This window comes from Calonectris borealis, chromosome 4 (assembly GCF_964195595.1).
Source record: "Calonectris borealis chromosome 4, bCalBor7.hap1.2, whole genome shotgun sequence".
Classification (NCBI taxonomy): domain Eukaryota; kingdom Metazoa; phylum Chordata; class Aves; order Procellariiformes; family Procellariidae; genus Calonectris; species Calonectris borealis.
This window is the reverse complement of record NC_134315.1, coordinates 27909253-27931214: the sequence shown is the minus strand read 5'-3', so window position 1 is coordinate 27931214 and position 21962 is coordinate 27909253. Positions and strand designations below refer to the sequence as shown.

General features: G+C 36.1%; 1 protein-coding gene across 7 annotated transcripts in view; it reads left to right on the top strand.

The window, feature by feature from the left end:
- The window catches only part of ATP8A1 (ATPase phospholipid transporting 8A1), a 127343-nt gene that overhangs the window by 57282 nt on the left and 48099 nt on the right, over positions 1-21962 (top strand). For all 7 annotated transcript variants that reach the window (XM_075148987.1, XM_075148986.1, XM_075148991.1 and 4 more), the window contains 6 exons: positions 4015-4084; positions 5142-5226; positions 8811-8950; positions 10877-11015; positions 12288-12352; positions 17420-17592. In XM_075148987.1, the coding sequence (XP_075005088.1) occupies positions 4015-4084; positions 5142-5226; positions 8811-8950; positions 10877-11015; positions 12288-12352; positions 17420-17592 (672 nt within the window). The remainder of the gene's footprint in view (positions 1-4014; positions 4085-5141; positions 5227-8810; positions 8951-10876; positions 11016-12287; positions 12353-17419; positions 17593-21962) is intronic.

Genomic DNA, 21962 nt, shown 5'->3' with positions numbered 1-21962 from the left:
GTCTTGATAACTAGTGTTGAGTTGCCTCCAGTAGATACTCTGCTCAGATGTCATGTGGTACCTTAAGCTCAGGGAAGTGAAGAGTTGTTCAGACCCTCTGCTGTTCAGGGCTCTCCATAATTTCAGGGAAGGAACTGTGCGGTGTTGTGCCCATTCTTGTATTCTGTTACCTGGAACTGTAACAAATAGAAAAACTGCAGCTGTCTCTTGGAAGCCAAAACCAACTCCTAGGGTATGTATCTGTGGGACAGGGGGAAGCAAGGCACTATGTCAGTTAAGGATCCACAAGCAAAGAATGTCTTATGCTTACTGTCATCCCTATGTCGAGTATGTGCATTGTCTTTTCACCTGGGCCAGTTGCAAAGACGAGCCTGATTTTGAGCATGTTATGCCTTGTTCAGTGAGCATAATCGATGTCCACTGTCAGGGCACAAATTGCACATCAGTCCTTGCATCAACATGTCATTACTAGCAGAGCTACTGAATGAGGTTTTGACTTTTATCTGCTTGTTTTGTTAGAGGAATTAATTGAATTTTTAGCACCAGAATTAATTTCGTGGGCAAGTCTTGATGTAGTAGTAATATCGCAATATCTGGAGTATGTAGCATCTATTGATTTAATGACTGATTTTCATCTGCATCCCTGGGGCATATCCCCACAGTCTAGCAGAAACAGTCTGTGATAGTTACATAGTAAAGCTTCTTGTCTAAAAACTAAGTATTTTTAATTTAGAATGCAGATGTATTTACTTGACATAGCAATAGCTTGACTAGTCCCCTGTCTGATCAGTTTTACGAATAATCTACGTTGCCTTGACTGTTGTACTCGGCAGGCAGAAGGCCTCCTTCTAGAGCGTTTGAGACCTTACCTCCTCTCCATCATTCAAAGAAGTCCAGAATGTACTGATCCTATTTTGTGACTGAAGACTCATACTTCTATATGTAGAAAAAGAATGAGTGGCTGACAGAGGAGGTACCAAAACCTCTGTAGCAGTGTTTGTTTTCTGTCGTTGTGTGCTTACACTCTGTGAAGAAATTTTCATCTTAAACCTGAGACAGATTTTAAAGTAACAGCAGGCCCATCAAGAGCTACTTCTGCATTCCCAGATTCTGAAAGTGGCAAATCTTGTGACTGAGGGAGGTATTTCTGTCCCCTTAAGGTGCTTCTGTCCATCTGTAATCCCATGGCAACTCCATGGGAATTACCAGCTATTCTGCCTCCTTGTCACGACCCAAAGGGTGACCCACCCTGTGTATAGAGATCACAACAGTGGGTTTGCAGAATTCCATAACACACAAGGACATGGAGGCTTTATGTTCTAAATTTCTTTATTACGGATTACTACAAATTACTATTAGTAAAGCAAGTATACTCATGAATATTAAAGAAAGTACATTTATATTTTAATAGTAGCAGCAATTGATAGTAGCAGCAGTAGCATCCATATATTACAAGTTGCTACTGAATTATCAATAGTAAAGAAATACACTTAAAATCAGTTATCTATATGTGCATACACACACACATATGTGTATATTATTCAAAATAATATGGGTACAGTGCTAACCAAACTGCTCCCAGGAGTGAGGTCTCAAAGTAGATAATGGACAAAGTCTCACTTCGAAGAGTGAGAGTCTGGAGTCAGCCAGGTGTTCTGGTGATAGTCCAATAACTTTGTCTAGGAGATCTCAGAGAAAAATTCATGCAGGGGGAGTTCTTGGAGGTAGAGGCTCCATTTTGGGTAAAAGCGAGTCATTTTTATATGGCAGAGACATAAGAGGGTGTAGGACACCACCACCTGGAGCAGTCAATAGATGCTGCTGATTTCTAGTTTTCACCTGGGACAGCCAATAGATGATGGTGTTTTCTTTTCTCTCAGACCAATTTTTATTTTTCCAGACTTTTTTCCTGTTCTTTCAGTTAGAACAACCAATAGCAGTTGTCAATTCCCACTTTCTCAGGATGTTTTCTCCCTTTTCCAGACTTTTTCAGCTTTCCAGACAATAAGTTGCAGTTACAGTTCCTTGTTTTGTGCTTATTAATGGTTTCTAGATACCCAGCTGTATTTCAGAGATGCCGGCTGCACTTCTCAAGGACGTTTCTGGTTCCCAGGCTAGCAGTTCCCAGGCTGGCAGGCATTTCCTCTGTCAGTATTTCAGCAGACATCTTCTGTTCAGTATTTTTCCCCTTATAACTGGGTCGCCTTTATGGCTGCTCACATGACTCCTATGGTGAAGAAAACAAAATTTAAAAAATGGTCTCGCACTGACAGTTATTTGTAGTAATTCAATTTTGTGGTTTTCTGTATTTCACCAAGAAAAGGAAATAAAACTGTCACTGCAATGAAAAGGCTCATAAAAAGTTGAAGTCCTTGACAGTAAGTCCTGCTCATTAGCTTTATTGCAGTTTTGCTAAGAAAATGTATGTCAGTCAAGATTCAATATCTGTCTTCATAGCTAAAGTTTCAGAATGCTATAGGAAAACATTGGTTATTCTCTGATACATCTTCAGTAGATTGATAGGCAGCTATATGCAGAACTTCAGGATTGGAATCTTCTGGTATTGCAAGACAAGTACAAAACTGCTGAGTTTTTACCTGTCAAGGGCATATATATCAAATTATTGTTTATACAAACCCTAAATTACTGTAATTCCTCCACAGTTCCTTAACTGAATATTCAGGCAAGTGTAGTGAATTTAAGTAGCAGTAGGCTAGATAATCCTTCCAGGAACCAAAGTGAATCTGAGACTTGCTTTTATTTTAGGCAACTTAAGTGCATTTTGAATGATCTGAATTTCTCCACTGTTGTCTAAGCAGATCCCCAACTAGACACTGTCTAAGGTTTCTGGAGTTCTGCTTATCTGAGGTGTTTTGGATTAGAAATGAAATGGAGAAAGAGTTGCAGCAAATGCCTTTTTATGCTCTCTTGTGCAATATTCACAGTGGAAATGTAATTTAATATTGCTGTTCAGATGTCTGTCCTTGAAGCAAAGTGCACACACAGGTGGAATAGGAAAATATTTTCTTGAAGATACTATTCAGTCTGTTACTTCCAGTAATTATGAAATTCTTTCCTCCACCTGTCTCCATGCATTCCACTTATAGGATGTTTTCCATGGCAGTCTGAACTTCAGGAGCCATTCATACAATAATGCTATTTGACGATCTATAAACGGGATCCAGTTCCAACAGGAACTGAAATTGTAAAAGGACCATTTACTTCCATCTCTTTTATGTATTTTACTGTGAACTGTTGTATGAGAAATGTGTTGTGTTCCCTGAATAGTTTCTGTAGATTATTTAAAAAGTTGAAGTTTGAAAGAATTATGGTATAAATACACATTTTGACTGGACATGATCTTGAATCTAAAGTACGCTTGTTGGAGGACCTCAAAGGGAAGACAGAAAGCAGAGAGTGACAGTCTTCTCCATGCTTTCCTCCAATTCCTACCTCAGTCATGAGGACAAAAAGAAAAAAATACTTAGATCTTATTAATGACTGAGAGCCAGAGAGTAGTTAAAATGAGGCGAGCCCCTTTCCAGTTCTTAGCATACTTAAAACTTTGCATGATGAATGATGCTCTGGGATGACAGTAATAGGACTGCATTACTCTGTACAGTGTACAAGAGACTGTTTGGCTGGGAAGGAAGGAAAAGCTGAAACGATCTGTGATGCACTACCACTATACAATATTGGTCACAAGTGCTTTGTGCTTTAAGATGCTTTTTTGTGATCAGTGGATAGTATTCAGATGAAGGTGAAGATTCTCAAATTTGTTTTTATGGGAAAAAGGCCTACAGAAGTATGCACAGAAAAACAGTATTCACTCTAATTATTAGACAGTAAAACTGTTTTTCCATCCCAGTCACCTGAGAACATAATTCAGAATAGATAGCCCTTACTTTTTTTCCTTTGTCTTATATAAGATATATATTGATATTCTTAGATAAAACATTGGTAAATATTTACGTTTGCGAACCACCTTATATAGGTCATTTATTTCCCTTTCAGCACTAGGAAGAGAATGTCAGTGATAGTTCGCACACCATCGGGAAAGTTAAGACTCTACTGCAAAGGAGCGGTGAGTTTTATTCTGTTTTCACTGTATCAAAGAATATGTGCCACCAATACAAATATGAAAGCAAAAGGTTGTTGTAACTGCAGAGAAAACATAGAAAATGTGGGGGAGGGAATGTTGATGCCTTTTTCAATTTACATTATTTTACTACGTAGCTGTTTAATGTGATGAACTAGTTAACGTCTTCTTTTACTAACTGCCTATGAAGGTATGACAGACCTGTTCACTCCATTCTTTGTACTGGACTAATACCTTTATGCTTCCTGTTAATTGCTTCCTTCTGTACTCCAAGAAAATGGATGAATGTATGGCTTAATCTATTAGTTACTTGCTGGAGCAGCTGAGCATGAATCACTAGGTAGAAATAGTAATTAGCATAAGTGACTAGATGGGAATTTTAACCCACCATTAATGTTATGCCAGAAGTAAATTTTCCTGAAAACAGGATCTATGGGAAGATATCTTGGATCATAATGTATCTGTGAATGGCAGAGTTGCTCATTAGTTCTTGTTCTGTATCTTAAGTCAAGTTTCAGGGGGAGGGGGATGCAAATCCAGTTCCTGAATGGTTTAAAAAAATGAAGTTGATTGAATATGAATGTCCATTCTGTATCTTCTCAAGTGGAGAGAAGAAGCTGTTGTTAATATTCTGTATATCAGGCTGGCTACAAAAATCTGAGAATGGCAGTTATGAAACACTGTTTTTATCTTGTGGCCTTAATATTGAAGAGGAAGAGAGCGTTTTAGGAGATCAAAAGAATTCACATGGCAAGCCAAAGAAAGATGCAGTGCTTTTCAAAATGAAGGGAAATAACAGCAAAAAATGTAGGAGAAAAAACTGCATCATAGCAGAATTTGTAAATTTAGAGAATCTGAGGATTTGGAATGTCCTTTTTTCCTTTCTCTGAAATAAAATTACTTCTATTCTTTTTTGATGCTGAAATAAATTAATACAGTGCTGCATATTTTTCTGCCATTTTCCTACATGATTTGTGTTTTCTACACAAAAAAACTCATTTTTCTATTAAATTGTTCTGAGTTCATTTTATTTGTTTTGTAGGATACTGTAATTTATGACCGTCTTGCTGAAAGTTCAAAATACAAAGAAATCACCTTAAAACATCTAGAGCAGTTTGCTACAGAAGGTGGGTGATGTTATTCAATATAAAACTAAATATGAAATTCAGTTACTGCTCAACTTTTCGGTTTTGCAATTTTATGTTGCTGTAATGTTTTATTCACGTTAAGTTTGAAAATTATGTTTTAGTAATGCCTTCCAAAAAAAGATCTTCCTCTTCCTGAGAAGTTTCAGGAATAAGTTCACGCTTAACAAAAAAAAAAAAAACACAAAAACACCCACACAGTACACAGTGGAGTCTTTCAAACAAAATACATTTTTCCAGAGAGCAAACACATTGCACGTTGCTTGTTTCTGTGAAGATCTCATTTCCCATGATCACTTTCATGTCCCACATACAATGAATGCTGTGAGGATGACACACAGGAAGAAGTAGCCAAAGTGAAGATGCTTGGAAACGACTATTGTAGTGCTTTTAAGGTAGCTTTATGCTGTATTATTTCTGTCACCAGTCACAATAAGGGGAATTGTCAGCACTAGCTTTCCATATGGTGTGTTTTGGTATCTCTGCTGTTTTAACAATCACTCTTACAAAGCAGTGGATTCCACAGTATAGACATGAGCAGGAAAGCAGACTGTAGAAAGGTTTCTGCTTTCATGCAAGTTCTTCTAGCACAGTTCCTAGATCTTCCATGCCATGCCCTCTTTCTAGTATCTTAGTAAAGGATTATAGAGTTGTACTGTGAAATATCATAGTGTTTTAATTTATTGATGAGTTGGGAGAGAGTAGTTGGAAGCAGAATTATAATAGTTACGGGAATCTGAACTGCAATTTTTTTACCTCTTCATTTTTTTTAGTACACTGTTACTAGAACATTAAAATTATCTTTAATGTATCTTAAGAAATAAGCTTACATTGGAAAGCAAACTTTATTAAATGTTTTCCTTCTAAAATACAACCTTTTGATGACTGATGTCTGGCCAAATCTTCTTGTATCAGGAAAGATCCTTTTTCTGTCTATTATACATATGACTTCCCTAATTTTTCTCCTTTGGTTTATAATGGAATTTAGCGTTTTGATTAGTGTTATAGTCAGCACCTTCAGTCTCCTGATTCTGTCAGTGACAGCAGAAGCAAGCCACAGATCTATCTCTTTTGTTAGTTTTCTATATCAAGATCTCTGCAGGAAACATTTGGTTAGCCTTAAATAATCTTAAGAGTATCAAAGTCATAATATATTATACAATAAAGTTAAAAGCAGAACTAAAACCGAACAAATTTGATGGTACAACATGAAGCCTCAGTTACACCCTTTGAGCTTGTGAATCTAGTCATGTGAGCTGATTGGCCAGTTTGGGGTTTTGTAAAGGCCTAACCAGGATCAGTCAAGGAAAAGTTACTTAGATGTGAAGTTAGTTTGGGTCATAAGCCTATATATTTGGTTACAGAAAAGGTAAAAATAGAACAATATCTGCTATCCTGTGTGAACTGATATGAAAATTTCAATCCAATTCTTAAGTACTGTTCTCATTAAATCAGTGGTACAACTGGTATCATTTTTTCCTTAGCAGTTAGATTGGACCAAATTAATCAACATAAAAAGTGAAAAATTCCACCCGTCTTTAAAACCACTGTACATATATATTAGTGTTAAGAAGTTTGTTCAAGTACTTTTTGTACCCTTCTTTTCAACAGATGAAAAGATTTACTGTTCAGAAGAGTGAATTGCTAACTTCTGAAAAGCATAAAATTCAATCTTTAAAAAAAAAACAAAACAAAACAAAAAAAAACTTAAGTACGTCTCTCTCTGGAATCGATTAAAGAAATTTATATTTATTTTTGCATTAGATTTAAATTGCAGCCGATGACGTTGCAAAGTTTCTCATGTGTATCCTTTCATGTGGCAGTACAGTATGTCCTTGGCATTTGCTGCCTGCTCTTGGTGTGTTGTTCAAAAATGAAGTGGTTAGCATGGCTGGCATTTATATTTAAACATTTATTAAGCTTGAGTGTTAATGCCTGCTTGGATAAATAGAGAAAGTGTATAATTTTTCTGTGTTGTTGTTCCAGTCTGTTAAGAAGCAGACTTAATGATATTTTGTTTTCCACAAATACTTTTTTTAATTAAAAATAGAAGAAATAATTAGGCTCTGACTTAAAAAGAGAAAGCAAATGCCTTGAAAAACTTCTTTGCTGATATTCCTGATTTCTTCGTTCTATCATCTGCATAAAATACTTCGAAAGAATTGTGGAAATAGTATTACTATTAGTCAGTCATAAATTCCTTTCTCCCCCCGCACCTCGTATTTGTTTCTTTGGACCTTGCTAGCATATCCTTATTACATGCAGGGAAAAAAAAAAAAAAACGACGAGTTGATTTGTCAGCCTTAAGTTAATTCTTTAGGTCTAGATGGTGAGAAGCTGTGTTCCTAAGGCTGTTCACTTGTTGAGATATCAGGATTACAGATGGTTTTCACCCTGAAGGTATTAAATTACTGTCTTGCATTTAAGACGTATATGTATTATTTCATGCCCAGCCTCTTGATCATTTCAAAATTGCTGCTGGTGCTGAGCTGTAGACAACAAAAACCTGTGAACAAGTAAAGGTTGCATTTAGCTATCCCTGGTTATGGTGCTCCTAGAGGAGAGGCCAAAGGCACTAACTACATTGGTCTTGCCTGTCCCCCTCCTAAGTCTACCTGCCTGCAAATTGTGGCTTCATAAGACATCATTTGGCTAGAGCGATGCTTTTCCCACTATATGAAGAGTTATGCCCATTTCATGCTCTAGAAATCTAAGAATCTCATAATATATGAAAGTGAACTGTTAGGACATTCACACCTGGGTACTTAAATTGAATGTAAATGTGTGTTGTCAAAAAATAGATGTTTCTTGTAATCTTGCAGTCTCAAATTCTCACTGTAATGCTCAATTCAGGTTTCTGCTGAAGGAAGAAAAGCTGTTAAGTATAACAGCTCAAAGATTGTTAAATAAAATCTCCAAATGTTGCCTGCACACAAAGATTTTATTTTAAGAATTTGGAAAGCTGAAAGAATCTCTGAGATGGGAAAATTAAATCTGAGTGGATTCAAAGTTGGCTTCTAGATGGTAAATTTCAAACTTCAGCTGAGAATTTCCTGAGGATATTGAGGAGGGGTGAAGAAGAGGGTAGTTGTAACATTATGCTGATATATTTTAACTTTATTGCTTTCCAGCATAGCAACACTTAAGTTTATAAAATTTTTGTTCAGAAATATAATTCAATCTTATAGTTTTAATGTTGCTAAAAATGTAATGTATATACCTGTTCAGCAAGTGTCATTTGGGATTGCTTCATCTTTTGTTTGCAGTTTAAGATAAGTTGAATCTTGTGTAAAATTTCTTTTTTTTTTTCCCCCCGAAGTATATCACCTGTATTACATTCAGCTACCTTGCAAAAGTTACTCTGTTGAATAAATTGCTATTTATATCATTTTTACTTTATATATATTAAAAAAAGTTCTTCAAGACATGCAGCAGCAAGTTGAAAATCGGCATAAGCATACATAAAATACAGAGTAAATTCAGCTTTTAGCAGTTACTCATTGCGGGCATATCAAGGAAGGGACTAACAAATACTGAATCATACTTACTATCTGCTTTCTCTTTAGGCTTAAGAACTCTGTGTTTTGCTGTGGCTGAGATTTCAGAAAGTGATTATCAAGAGTGGTTAGATGTCTATCACCGTGCTTCTACAGCTATACAGAACAGAGCACTCAAACTTGAGGAGAGCTATGAACTAATTGAAAAAGTATGTGTAGCTTTCTGGGTGGTTGTTTGTTTGGGGATTTTTTTTTGGGGGGGGAGGGCAGGGCAGGGCAGGGCGAGGAGAGTGGTTTTCTAATTAATGGCCTTGCTTTATATACCATGAAGTCTGAATCATTATTGAGAAATAATGCTTAGACAGAAAAAATCTAGCAATATACTGACAGCTGTGTCATGTAGTCCTTGCAGTTTAGATGATCAAAATGAAGGAAAGATTAATTTGACAAAGCTTTTGCAGCAAGTAGCTACCTTGCCAGAAAGTATTGATTTTGTGTTGAACTACTGGAAAGCTTTTTTTCAGGGTTGCTCTATTGTATAAAAAAGTGTAATAACCGGCAAACATCATCTGCTTCATTGTATAATGATCTTAGAACCATAGAGTATTTAAGATTGGAAGGGACTTCTGGAGGTCATCTAGACACAAATCCCTGCTCAAAGCAGGGCTAATTTTGCTTGCCCAGCACTTCAATGAGGTTTTGAGTATCTGCAAGGAGGGAGTTTTCCCAGCTGCAGTGGGCAATTTTTTTTTTTAGTGCTCAACTATTCTTTTTCCCCTTCTTCTATAAGGGGATAAAATTTCTGTTGCTGCAGAATGTGACTATTGCCTCTTGCCCTTTCACCGTACACGTCTTAGAGGAAGATGGCTTCTCTGCAAGCCCTCTTCAGTTAGCAGAAGGCAGCCGTGGATACCCTCCCTTAGCCTTATTTTTTTCCCGTGTTAAACTCATCCTGTTTCCTCAGCTACTCTTAACACAGTGTGCTCCGAGCCCCAGGCTATTTTTGTGTCCCTCCGCTGGACTTGCTCCACTTTATCAACCTCTTTTGTACTGAAGGCCCAGAAAGGAAGGTAATACCCAGATGCAGCCTCACAAAGAGCAGAGCCATAATCACTTCCCTTGAGTTCCTGGCTACTCCAGCAGCAGCATTGCCAAGCATATGGTTAGACTTCACTGCCTCAACAAAAAAGATTCCCAGGGCTCTTAAAGCAAAAGGAGTTCATGAGACCAATATTGCTTGAAGTTTTGATAATTGACTTTGGGGCAGGGTTTGGTTTTGTGGTTTTTTTTCCTTGGAAAGGATAAGAGAGATTACATTGATGAAACTGCTTAAAATTGAGAGCCTCGAAAATCTGCAGTGTTTAATTCATGAAAAAGAAGAGCGAGGGTATATAGCTTCAGTCACTTGTGGGACTTCAGTTTACATAGATATCCAGACATGCACAGGACAGTCTTAAAACTATATAACTTTGTTAACACCATGGCAACCCTGCACCATTACAAATTTTTGTATTGTCTGCACAAGTACTTTCTCAGCATGTCGCATGCAGGCTATGCTGCAACCAGGATTGCACACTATTAGGTTTATAATGGTGTCATTAACAGGGTTTTAGCTAGTTTTAAAGATACAGAAATATGAAATATAAAAATGGCTGTATTCACCAAAACCGTATAGATTTGCTGCATGAGAAGTTAAAACCAAACATAACCAAGATTATAGTTTTAAGATTAAGATGAATTGACAGGTGGGTTGTTTTGTTTTTTTTTTTTTTACGAGGTGAAGAGAAATCATTACAAGTAAGAGAAGACATAATAATAGCATTCCTTAAGTCTTCAAATCAGAGAGGTGCCCCTCGGGAAAAGGTAGCTGTTGCTGAACAAGCTACTGAGCTTGTGAATAATTGGGTGAAGTTTGAGTGGTCACGCTGTGCAGTTTGTCAAGCCACACAGATATTTAACTTGAAGCTCATAGGAATAAACTGGAAGATCTTTATTAGTTGATACCAAATCTGATTAATGAATTTAGAGAGCCTTAATCTTGTCGCAAATACGGAAAGTTAAACAAGAGAAACGGAAAGATTAAAACTGAATTTAAACCGAAAAAGCTGCATGTACTGAATATTTTATGTTCACAGAACCTTCAGCTGCTTGGAGCAACAGCAATTGAAGATAAACTACAAGACAAAGTGCCTGAAACCATAGAGACACTTATGAAAGCAGACATAAAAATTTGGATACTTACTGGGGACAAACAAGAGACTGCCATTAACATCGGTATTATATTTGCATTTATTTCACGGCTTTGTTACAGATTTAGAAATGATAGAAGTTGCTAGAGTAAAATTGCTTTCAGTACAGAAAGGTATCTTGTAAAAAATAATAATATTATATGGCATTCCAGAATTTAAATGTTACCTTATTTTTCAGTCACTGGTAGGGGGAGAGTGGGGAATAGTGGATTCTTCCTCCATTAAAACAGTAACAGCAAGGAAAATTCATGTTATCATAGAGAGGAGGAAAAAAATAGGCATTTGTGCTTTTTTGTGGCATCTAAAATTAATTAAAAATAATACATTGTTTGGGTTTTGACAGTGAGAGGGAATAATATTAAGAAAATGTAAGAATTCTTAGTTTCCCTTCCATATTTTTCCTTCTTTCCAAGAAAGCTGGTAGGGACCATAACCTTAACTAAAGCAAAACAGTATAGATTGTGCATTAAAGTACTATGAACTTTACCATCAATCAGAGGTTTCCTTTTATTCTTTCCTTTTATTATAAAGGAGGAAAAAAAAGGATCGTGAATTAACTGATTTCAACAGCAATAAATCTGTATTTTTAAATAGTAATACATGAAAGCTGCATTTAAGATTTAATATTCTTTGCATGTGAGCATATCAGCCCTTCTGCAGTAGCCTAGATATGTGCGCAAAATAAAGCATTATTTTGGTCATATCCTTTTTATTACTAGTACTATTACTATTTTTAATCTTAAAGAACTTTTTGTATGCACATGATACAGTTGATCTAAGGTTATTTTCATTCGTACCTTCAGGTTTGAGGCAATACATGTAATACCAGTATTTTCACTTTATTAAGAATGGTGAGTGATACATATTTGTCTAGGCAGCCTGCATCATTAGTATACAGCATACGTTCTGTTGAAAGCATCAAAGAATAAAAGAATAGGAGCATGTATATATGCAAATTCTTTATGAAGAGCAAGTTGCATTCCAAAAAATTGCAAGGGAGATCTGTTTGCTGTTTTCTGTAACTCCCTGTAAAGATGTTTCTTGTTCTTCTGCTAAGCACCTCTGTGAATAAGGCACAACAGTTGCAAGTTGCAGCAAGGAAAATTCTGACTGTTCTGACTTAATACCTATATGTCTAATTTTTATAGAATGCGGTATCATTTTTTTACCATTGGTTTCATCTGGGGGAGTTTTATTTTTAATTCTGCCTGTAGTTCTCTTACAGGAAAAAAATGCTTTGGTATATTATAATGGATTTTGTGGAACAAAGTTTTGAAAACAAAAATGTTTTTAACAGGTCACTCCTGTAAACTTTTGAGAAAGAACATGGGACTAATTGTTATAAATGAAGGCTCCCTTGATGTAAGTGAAATCTGCAAAGTTTTCAGTTAATGAAATGTTATTTTACTGCTTAAAATATCCAGACATCATGGAGGTGGCCTGAAAAATAACTTAGAGCATCTATTTATCTAGACAAACAAAGAAAATTTTGCTAAAACCACGGTTTGGTGGGGGGGGTTGTTTCTGTTTGTTTATTTTGGGGGGTTGCTTTTTTGTTTGTTTCTATAATCTTCTCAGTTAATTTTAGTATTGCATACTTGGAAAACCATATGGTCTTTGTGACAAAATGTTATTGAATAACTAGAAACTTAGTCTACAGCTTCCAAAACCACAGTGCAGCTACTACACAAATGAAATTCAGAATGATGAGCAAACAAATTCCATGTAGTGATATGACTCCATCCATGCAGGCACAAAGCCAGGAGCTTCACATGCTTCTAGTAGCACCCAGCAGTGCCCAAACATACTAATCCTAAGTTGCTTTCTAATGCCGTTTCTTACAGAATACTTAGTATCTGCCAAAAATTAATTGTTATTGTGTGGTTAAACAGCTGAAATTGTAATCAGATGTTGAAGTACAAGTAAGAGTTAAAACTACCAACTTGCAAGTATTCAGTGTTTTGTAGAGAAGAGATTCTTTAGATAAGGTAGGAATGCAATATCAAGTGAAAAATCCCATGAGGGGAAAGAACTTAAATCCTTTTACTACCCTGTAAGGGAGTCTTAAATGAACTTAGAAGTGGAAGAACTTCCTCAGTGGGAAAACTCACTGTCCAGAAGGCTTCAGGAGGAAACTCTGAAATGAAGTTTACCTTACTCTATATTGTGGTCAGGTTGCTCAAGATAGGACTAAGGGAGAGAAAGTGAAAAGAAAGTATGAGAATCAGAAAGAGTGCCTAAACTGAAGGATTCCATGGTAGCATGTAAAAGTAGGCTACAACATGAATTAAAATACTACTTATTTTAAATAAGTACTTATTTAAATGTTTTGACCCATTTAGAATAACAGATTTTTAACATTAGTATGAATTTAATTGTGATGACTGTATTTCAAATATAAATTGTTTTAAGCAACATTTTTTTTTGCTGATAAAATTTAAAATAAGATCCCAGGAAGGACAGGAAGAAGCTGTTGATTAATGTCTGGAACCAGAGTCTGTTGATACAGTAAGCAACTTTTGACACAAGTAGCTTGTGATATTAATGAAGAGAGGCAATTTTCTTTTCTTAGTTTACTTCATTGGATAGCTTTTGAAAGATTGTGATCGTTGTTTGTTGAAAAAACAGGGAAGGTTTTTGGTTCAAGCCCTTAACTTTGCTTTTGAGTTTTTCACTCCTCAACCAATCTGAGTAAAAATTAACCAATGCAAGTGAGAACTTCTGTCCTATATTTAGGTTATTTATACAGGCTGCTGGATTGCAGAACTACTGCAATACTTAATAGATTTGAAGTGCAAAAGATTGACTACTTTGTATATTACTTCATATGTAATGAAATAAAGTGAGATAGTTTTATTTAACTACTAAAAGAAGTCCAGTAAAAACTCATTAAACAAGCATCACACACTAACCACTTCTGGTGTGATGATTAAAGAGTTGAATAAATATATATTAAGCAATATATTTTAAAAATAAATGTATATAAATATAGTTTAAGAATAAAAGATAGTATCTGATATGATAACTGCACTGTACTCCCTATTTCAAACTGAAGCGTCTAGATTGAGTAGAGATTGAGAGATCCTTTCCCTATGTGCACAAAGTACGTTCAGAGTATGTGGTGATGCAGATACATATGGCAGCTGAAATTGCGTATGCAAACCAGTCGCTTGCAAATCTGTCTGTGGTGATAACATGAATTGTGTTTTTTCAGGAGCAAATAAATGTAGTAATCAGATAGTTTGAGGGCAAGAGGCAGTTAAAAAAATAATAATAAACTAGATCTATGCCAATATTTTAACAAGAGACTCCATTAAAAGTTTTCTGCTTCGTTTGATGGTGCACGTTTCACTGTTTGATTAATATATACCTTGTGTCCTACCTTTTGTTTGCTGGTGTGATTGGGATCAGATGTCAGTCTCCATTTCTAGTGCAATTGGTTGAGTCAAAAATGGCCTTGAAAATTGTGATGGAGGAGTGGAGTGGGTCTCAGGAAATGGAGAGAGGAATGGACTGCTGGGATTGCAGAACCTTGAGTCAGTGCAGCTGCAAGGGTGGATGCAATTCCTCTTTCCTTTCTGCATACCAACAACAGCTGGCAAGAGGCCGTAATACTTAGTTGGAATATTGTCTGTTAAGGAATATAGCTGAAACTTTGGCTTTTGAGCAACATAGGTCCACCTCTCATACTGGGACTCTGTCCCTTACCTTGCAGGGGAACTGTGCTCCCATGAGGGCTGCTGGACAACCCAGTTCCCTCAGCACAGGAGGAACTGAGCAGCCATGAAACCTTGAAGAAAAAAATCCCAGTGTAGTGGGACCTGTGTATTTAGGATCTGTGAGAAGAGTTGATCAGTGACAGTCCTCTCCTCCTTGGCTCTGCAAGGAGTGGGTATAGCCTCTTGGCTATATAAAGGTGTTGATATGTTCATAGGAGTTAGGAAAGTTGGCTTCTATTGGTGTGCATACTCTTCACAGTACTGAAAAAAGAGTGATGGTAAGTGGATGCTTCTTGCCCTTGCTGTTAAAATAGTAGTACGGTATCTATTGCATACCAGTGGCTTCTTCTAAAAGGGAGCTAGCTCAACTCTTATCCTTTTAGGGACAGGCAGAGTCCCCGCCCCTAAGACATGTAAAACAAATACCTCAATTTGGTCATTATTATGACCGTAGCATGCAAGACAGAGAAAGTTAGAATAAAAAAAAAAAAGTATTTGTTTAGACTATATCCCAGCTCTGCTGAAATAAGAGATCCTCTTTTGTATAAACCAATACCCTTATTTATGGAATTAAAAGAAAAATACCCCAAACCCCACTCCCCAATTAACATTGCCTGATATAGAACTGGAAAGACTTCCAGGAAGCATTTAGATATCTCTGGTTTTTGTAACACTATTTGTTTTGAGGCTCCATTCCCATGAACATCTGCTTAGCTTCACAAACAAAATGTGGTTTTGCTAGTAAGTTCTTATAGTTGTATAAAAGAACACTGGATTTTATTTTGCCTTCATATTAACCTACTGGACTGCTAAATTTCAGTATAGTACTGTTAATCATAGACAGAAATCATAACATAGCTTTATTCTTTGAATTGTGAACTTAATAATACTTAAACTGAAACTAGAAAATAGTTTGATTACCATTCAATTTCACTGGGAAATATTTAATGGAAATGGTGTAGAAGTGAATAAGGGGTGTTTTGATACTGCTTTTAATTTAAGGCATTGGATTTCAGCTTCACATGTAAGCCTACAAAGGAATTTTAAATATGACAGTTTTACAGTTGGGGTAAGTGTTTTGTATTGTCTTGGGGTTTTTTTTTGTTTGTTTTAGTATGTAGCATGCCTGGAGCTACCTGATGGCATGTCTGTCTGTGATAAAAAATTAAGGTCAATTTAAACAGAAGAGTTTATACTGCATGTATAAGAAGAAACAATAGATGAGGGGAATATGAAGTTTCAGGCTTTTGTATTGCTCAAATTTAGTCAGAAGCTAAATAGTCCATGGAGATGAGAAAAAATGATACTTTCTTTACACTGCAATATTTCTTAATCAGAGAAGACTCTCTGGAAAATAGTTACAGAAGCTATTGTCATTTTAAAGACTTTCTAATGTGTAATTTTGAACAGTGGCACCTCGTTTCCCTTGCAGTTTCTATGGGGGGAGAGCCAGGAAACCTGAAGTACAGAATTCCCCAACAGCCTAATCTCCTTTTAGATAAACCAATGAATCTTTAGAAGGCCAGTGGAAGCAAAGTAGTCAAAAACCATGGACAACGGTGTGTGGAACTGGGAGGAGTAAGTTGGGTGGGAAAGGCAAAGCGATATCTTTAATTTCATTTCAGAGGGTTTTGAGATTTGTAATTACTTCTCGGTGTTTTATTTTTGGGTGGTTACACCAAATTTTATTTACATATGCCTGACATCACTGAAGTAGCACAATTATTTGGTTGTTAAACTTGTAGAAAAATACAGGAACGTAGTTGTCAGAGGATGTTACTGGTTTCCAAATTCAATATTTTATAAGCAGAAGTTTTGTTTTCATGTTCCTTTCTCCTCCAAAACACTTCTTACTTCTGGGCTGTGAAGCAGGAAACAATAGAAGAGTATGTTGTAGCTCTGTGAAGGCCATTCAAAAAGAAAGAAATGCAACAAGCAATTTTTTTTCTTCTTCACGATGCTCTATGGTAGAGCTGTACTGTAACTAACTAGATATTAGTGACCTTGCCAAAGCAGGCTATGAAGTTCTGCTGTATCAATACAGATAAATGTATCGTCTACTGAATGTAATCTGAAGTTCTCAGTACTGGACCACAGAATAGTGACTTGTGTAGGTGCAATTCATACTGTCCTTAGCAACTGAACAATACAAAATATGATCCCTTATATAACATGTAGTTGATGCAGGCTTATCTTAAAATATAAATGTAATATGATAGTTAGAATTATCAGTTATAATGCATGTACTTATATTATGTATTATCTCTGATGTTTCTTTTACTTTTTTCCTAAACATTTAGGACGATTTTATATAATAATAAACAGAAATTGTTTCTTCTGGTGTATATATATATGTGAATTTTCTTTTACATAGGTATATAGAAAACTTATTTAATAATATCTTTTAGCAAACATTTATGCAACTGTTGTTGACATTCAAAGAGCTTTAAAAGTTCCACCACAACTTATACACATACTTTTTTTGGCAGAGTGCAAGAGCAATCCTATACACCATTTCTACTGTAGTTTCTAATAGTACAGCTGTTGCAAATACCTTTTTCATTTTATACTGTCTATTTGATAGCATAATCAAAAGGTAATTTCCTCAAAAAACAAAACGCCAGTGTTTCTGATCACACTGGAAAAAAAAACTTTGGACTTAAGAATAGTAGGAATTAAAAATAATGGACACAATTTTTTTGTGCAACAGGGAACAAGAGAGACGCTTAGCCATCATTGCAGTACTCTTGGTGATGCTTTAAGGAAGGAAAATGATTTTGCTCTCATCATTGACGGTAAATCTCTGAAGTATGCTTTGACATTTGGAGTGAGACAGTATTTCCTGGATTTAGCTTTGTCATGTAAAGCTGTTATTTGTTGCAGGTAAGGTTTACATTATTCTTTACAGTATTTTTATTGACATATAAAAATTAAGAAATGTCTTTTATTTCAGAGAAAATACACATATCCATGTTGGCCAACCATGAAATGTAAAAAAAAAAAAAAAAAAAAACAAAACAAAACAAAACACCAACAACAAACAAAAAACCACAAACAACTTAGTAACTGAAGTTAGGAAATACAGTCATTCAAGCAAAATATTTCTGTAGAGCAGTCTGCAACAGTGTACCTACCTGTCAAACAAAGTCATTCAGATTGCATATACCCAGAAAAATAATTTGTTATCCATCAAGGGTTGATACTACACTTAACTGCATGTTTTAGTACATCTGGATTCTTTCATAGAGCTTCCTCCGCAGGCAAGATTTTATATCTCTGCTTTTCTGTAAGCTGTGGATTACACTGTGGAAGAAGTTAACAAAAATGTTAAAGGCAGTACTCTGGGTGATTTTTATTTCCTGAAGCTGATGGAAACACCTTTTTTTTTTATTATTATTATTCCTGATTGTTTTGGGGTTCTGCTATGTAGTCAGACCTTTCATCCTTTCCTGTAAACATCAGCTATTAAGAGCTGTAAGCTTACTGTAACAAGGGAACTTTTTCCAGATCAAAGACAATTAAATATCTGCTTTCTTTAAATATACACAATATGAAAGCAGTTTGGCTTGCCTTTTAATATTTTCAGGTTTATATTAAGGAGGGAATACATAGGACTGTATTAAGTGATAGCTTATATGTTTTGGGGCCTTCTTGCATTTTTATGGCATTAAACACAAAAACTGCAAACATCTCCTAAGCAGTACATCACCTTTTCTACATTTGAATGATGGAATGAAAAGGGAAGTTGGATGCTTGGTAGCTAGATAAACAAGAACTGCTCATGTCGATGTTTAAAGAACTTGGTTTGGGCCAAGTGATTAATCTGTCAAAAAGCAGAAGCAAGGACTTTACAAGACCATTGGCAACATAGGTAGGGTATCTGTATTAGAAATGCTATCAAACATTCCAGAACTGTGGAAATGGCTGCTATTTTCATCAGTGTCTGAGGTAACTATTACAAGGATAGCCAGTTAATGTTCTCAGAGTATTTTTTCACTAGTTTGACCTTTGTAGTAGCATGGAAAAAGCTGCTTCCTATATTAAAACAGGAAAAGTTAACTCAAAACAAGATATTCAAGCTCTTCTAGAGTCCCTATAGCTTGCTGTTTCTCGATATACAACAGTGGCCCAAATTCAAGTTCTCATGATTAATGTAGTACTGAAATTTTTAGGATTGTCTGTGTATTCAAGTTACGTCTAATTCCATATTTAAATGGGATGCTGTGTCTGATAATAATTGCTTTAGAAAAAGAATCTATGAAAAAAGGAGGTCAGCCTGGATTTTGTACAAGAACAAAATAATTCTTAGAATTCAGCATCGCTTCTTACCAAATTCAAATCTTCTTTCAATAAATTATATAAGCTTACTGCCTACTACTTCATTATTGCCTCACTTGTTATCTACCTGAAGGTAGAGACATGGTCTGTACAAATGTGAAAACTGTTGTAAATACACCTTAATAGATTGCCTGCTTTTGATTAATAAGATAAATAAAGGTTCTTGTGTTCAGGTAGAGAGTTTAATAATGTTCCATTAAGATAAAGCAGATTCATCTGAAATATCAGTGTTCAAAATGGAGCTATTTTTCTGCCTTGCAAAAGGACAAGGAAAAGCAAATGTTGGTTATAGTATGCAAATAAACACCTGGTTTGTAGTCTTTCCATCCTTTCTGTCAAGTGATATGTTATGCCACCAAGTGATTTTTTTTATTAATTTTTTTACAGTTTAGCTTTGTAGCCATGCTGCAGCATGAAACACTCTGAATTTCAAACTAAAGTCTTACTGTCTTTTAAACTGGTGTCGTGGTTTACCCCCAGCCGGCAATTCAGCCCCACCCAGCCAGTTGCTCACTCACCCCCCCGGTGGGATGGGGAGAGAATCAGAAGGGTAAAAGTGAGAAAACTGGTGGGTTGAGATGAAGACAGTTTAATAGGTAAAGCAGAAGCCACGCATGCAAGCAAAGCAAAACAAGGAATTCATTCACCACTTCCCATCGGCAGGCAGGTGTTCAGCCATCGCCAGGAAAGCAGGGCTCCCTCATGCATAATGGTTACTTGGGAAGACAAAAGCCATCACTCCAAACATCCCCCCTTCCTTCTTCTTCCCCCAGCTTTATATGCTGAGCATGACGCCATATGGTATGGGATATCCCTTTGGTCAGTTGGGGTCAGCTGTCCCAGCCGTGTCCCCTCCCAACTTCTTGTGCACCCCCAGCCTACTCGCTGGTGGGGTGGGGTGAGAAGCAGAAAAGGCCTTGACTCTGTGTAAGCCCTGCTCAGCAGTAACGAAACATCCCTGTGTTATCAACACTGTTTTCAGCACAAATCCAAAACATAGCCCCATGCTAGCTACTACAAAGAAAATTAACTCTATCCCTGCCAAAACAGCACAACTGAGATGTTACACTGATACGCAGTTTATCCTGCATATAAACATTTTTCTAACGTCAGTAGTTTTTCTGATAGGCAAGTTGGAGCTTTCTGCTTGTCCTATCACTTCCAGTTTTGCTCAGTATAGTAAGTAACAAGCAGGAGATGCATGTAGAACTGCTCTTTCAAAACTATATTTCTTTTTCTTCTCTTTCCTTGATTTGAAAATACATTTTATGCCATTTGAAGAGACAATATTGCCATTTCTGTTGAACTATAGAACCATTGAAGGGTATTCTGTACATATAGTGGTAGCATTTTTGTGATGAAACAACAAAAAGTGCAAAATGAAAGTTTCTGTTCTAGTAGCATTCTCTCTGCCATTTCTACATTTCCGTAATATAATTAGGTCAGCTGGTTTCAATACATATCTAGGTATACTCTCTGACATATTTTGTGGTTGTTTAAAATTGGCTGCAGGTTTAAAACTAAAATACTTGCTTGTAACACTCACTGTTTTAGTATGTGCTTTTTTTAATATCACATGCTTCGCAACAGTCAAAATTCTGTCAAAACATTTATTTCTGTTAATGTTCCATCTTTAGTAACAAAAACTTCATTTCTTTGTTTATGAGCTTGAAAATAAAAAGTTTTAAAATGGTAATTTTTAATTAAGGTAAATGACTTAAATATATGTCCTGACTAAATGAAAATGTAGGCCTTTTCTCCATCCATATAAAGGCAGTAAACATTTTAAGCACTCCTTGGTTTTAAAAGTACAAATTACATCACTTTCTTTGAAGTTTTCAGACTTATTCACTTCAGAAGCATTTATTACCAATGGATTCTTCCTAAGGCTAGCCATAGCACAGATGAAGCTGACAAATATTCAGGAGACATTTCACTTCAAAAGTCTGTATATCTTATTAATTCCAAGCAGTTGTTTGGCTTAAAGACTTTGACGAACTGAATTCCAACTCTATATTGGCTTCAGAGTAATGTGTGCAAGAAGAATGTTAAGTGGATTATTCTGTAGTAAAAATGTACAGCTAAGAATGAACAAAATGAACAAAAGATATTTTTATTGGTTTCACTATGAACTTGATGCAGCAGGCAATGAGAATGAGTGCCATCTTCCAACTGCCCCTGTAACATGTCTGAAAGGGAAATAAGCCACTGTTCCTGGAAAGTTAAAAAGATGAAAAAGAAGTTCTCTCAGGTCAAGAAACTTCTATAGAAGCTGGCTGTAGCGAGTCTTGCTACAATACTCATCAGCAGAGTTCAAATAAAACATGCAACAAAAGATCATAGAAATGCTTTTTGATGTACGTGGACCATAGAATTTTTCTGAAAGGCTGTTGCCCAGAAGCTTTCATCCCAAGTTCACCACAAGGCTGTACTCATCCCAAGTACCTTTTTCAAAAGTCTGATAGCATGTGTTGCACAGGCTGCTGAATAAAGTAATTAGATAGCTACCTTCAATCCAAAGGTTGTATTATTTTTCACTCCTTTATTTTTTGCTTTTGAAAACTCACACAATTAAATTTTATGCAACCTTTTTCTCTGATTTATTGCACTTAAAGCTTAAGAAATTTTACTTAATTGGCACAGAGTAGGGTTGAGGGTTTTTTTCAGCTGATGGAACATCACCCAGAGGTGAACCATGGGAAGGTGTCCTCTGGCAAATAGAGAGGAGAACCAGAAGAGCTACAAGGATGTTACTGGAATACAGTGGTAGTTAGAGTATTGTACGTGAGCAAAGATGAGCGTAGATACTATGTACGCAGTTTCCCTTCACAACACTGTCTCAGTGTTAAGCACGATGGTCTAGGAAAGAGGTGCTAGTGCACCCCTATGCTGGGAACTCAGTAATTTATCTAATG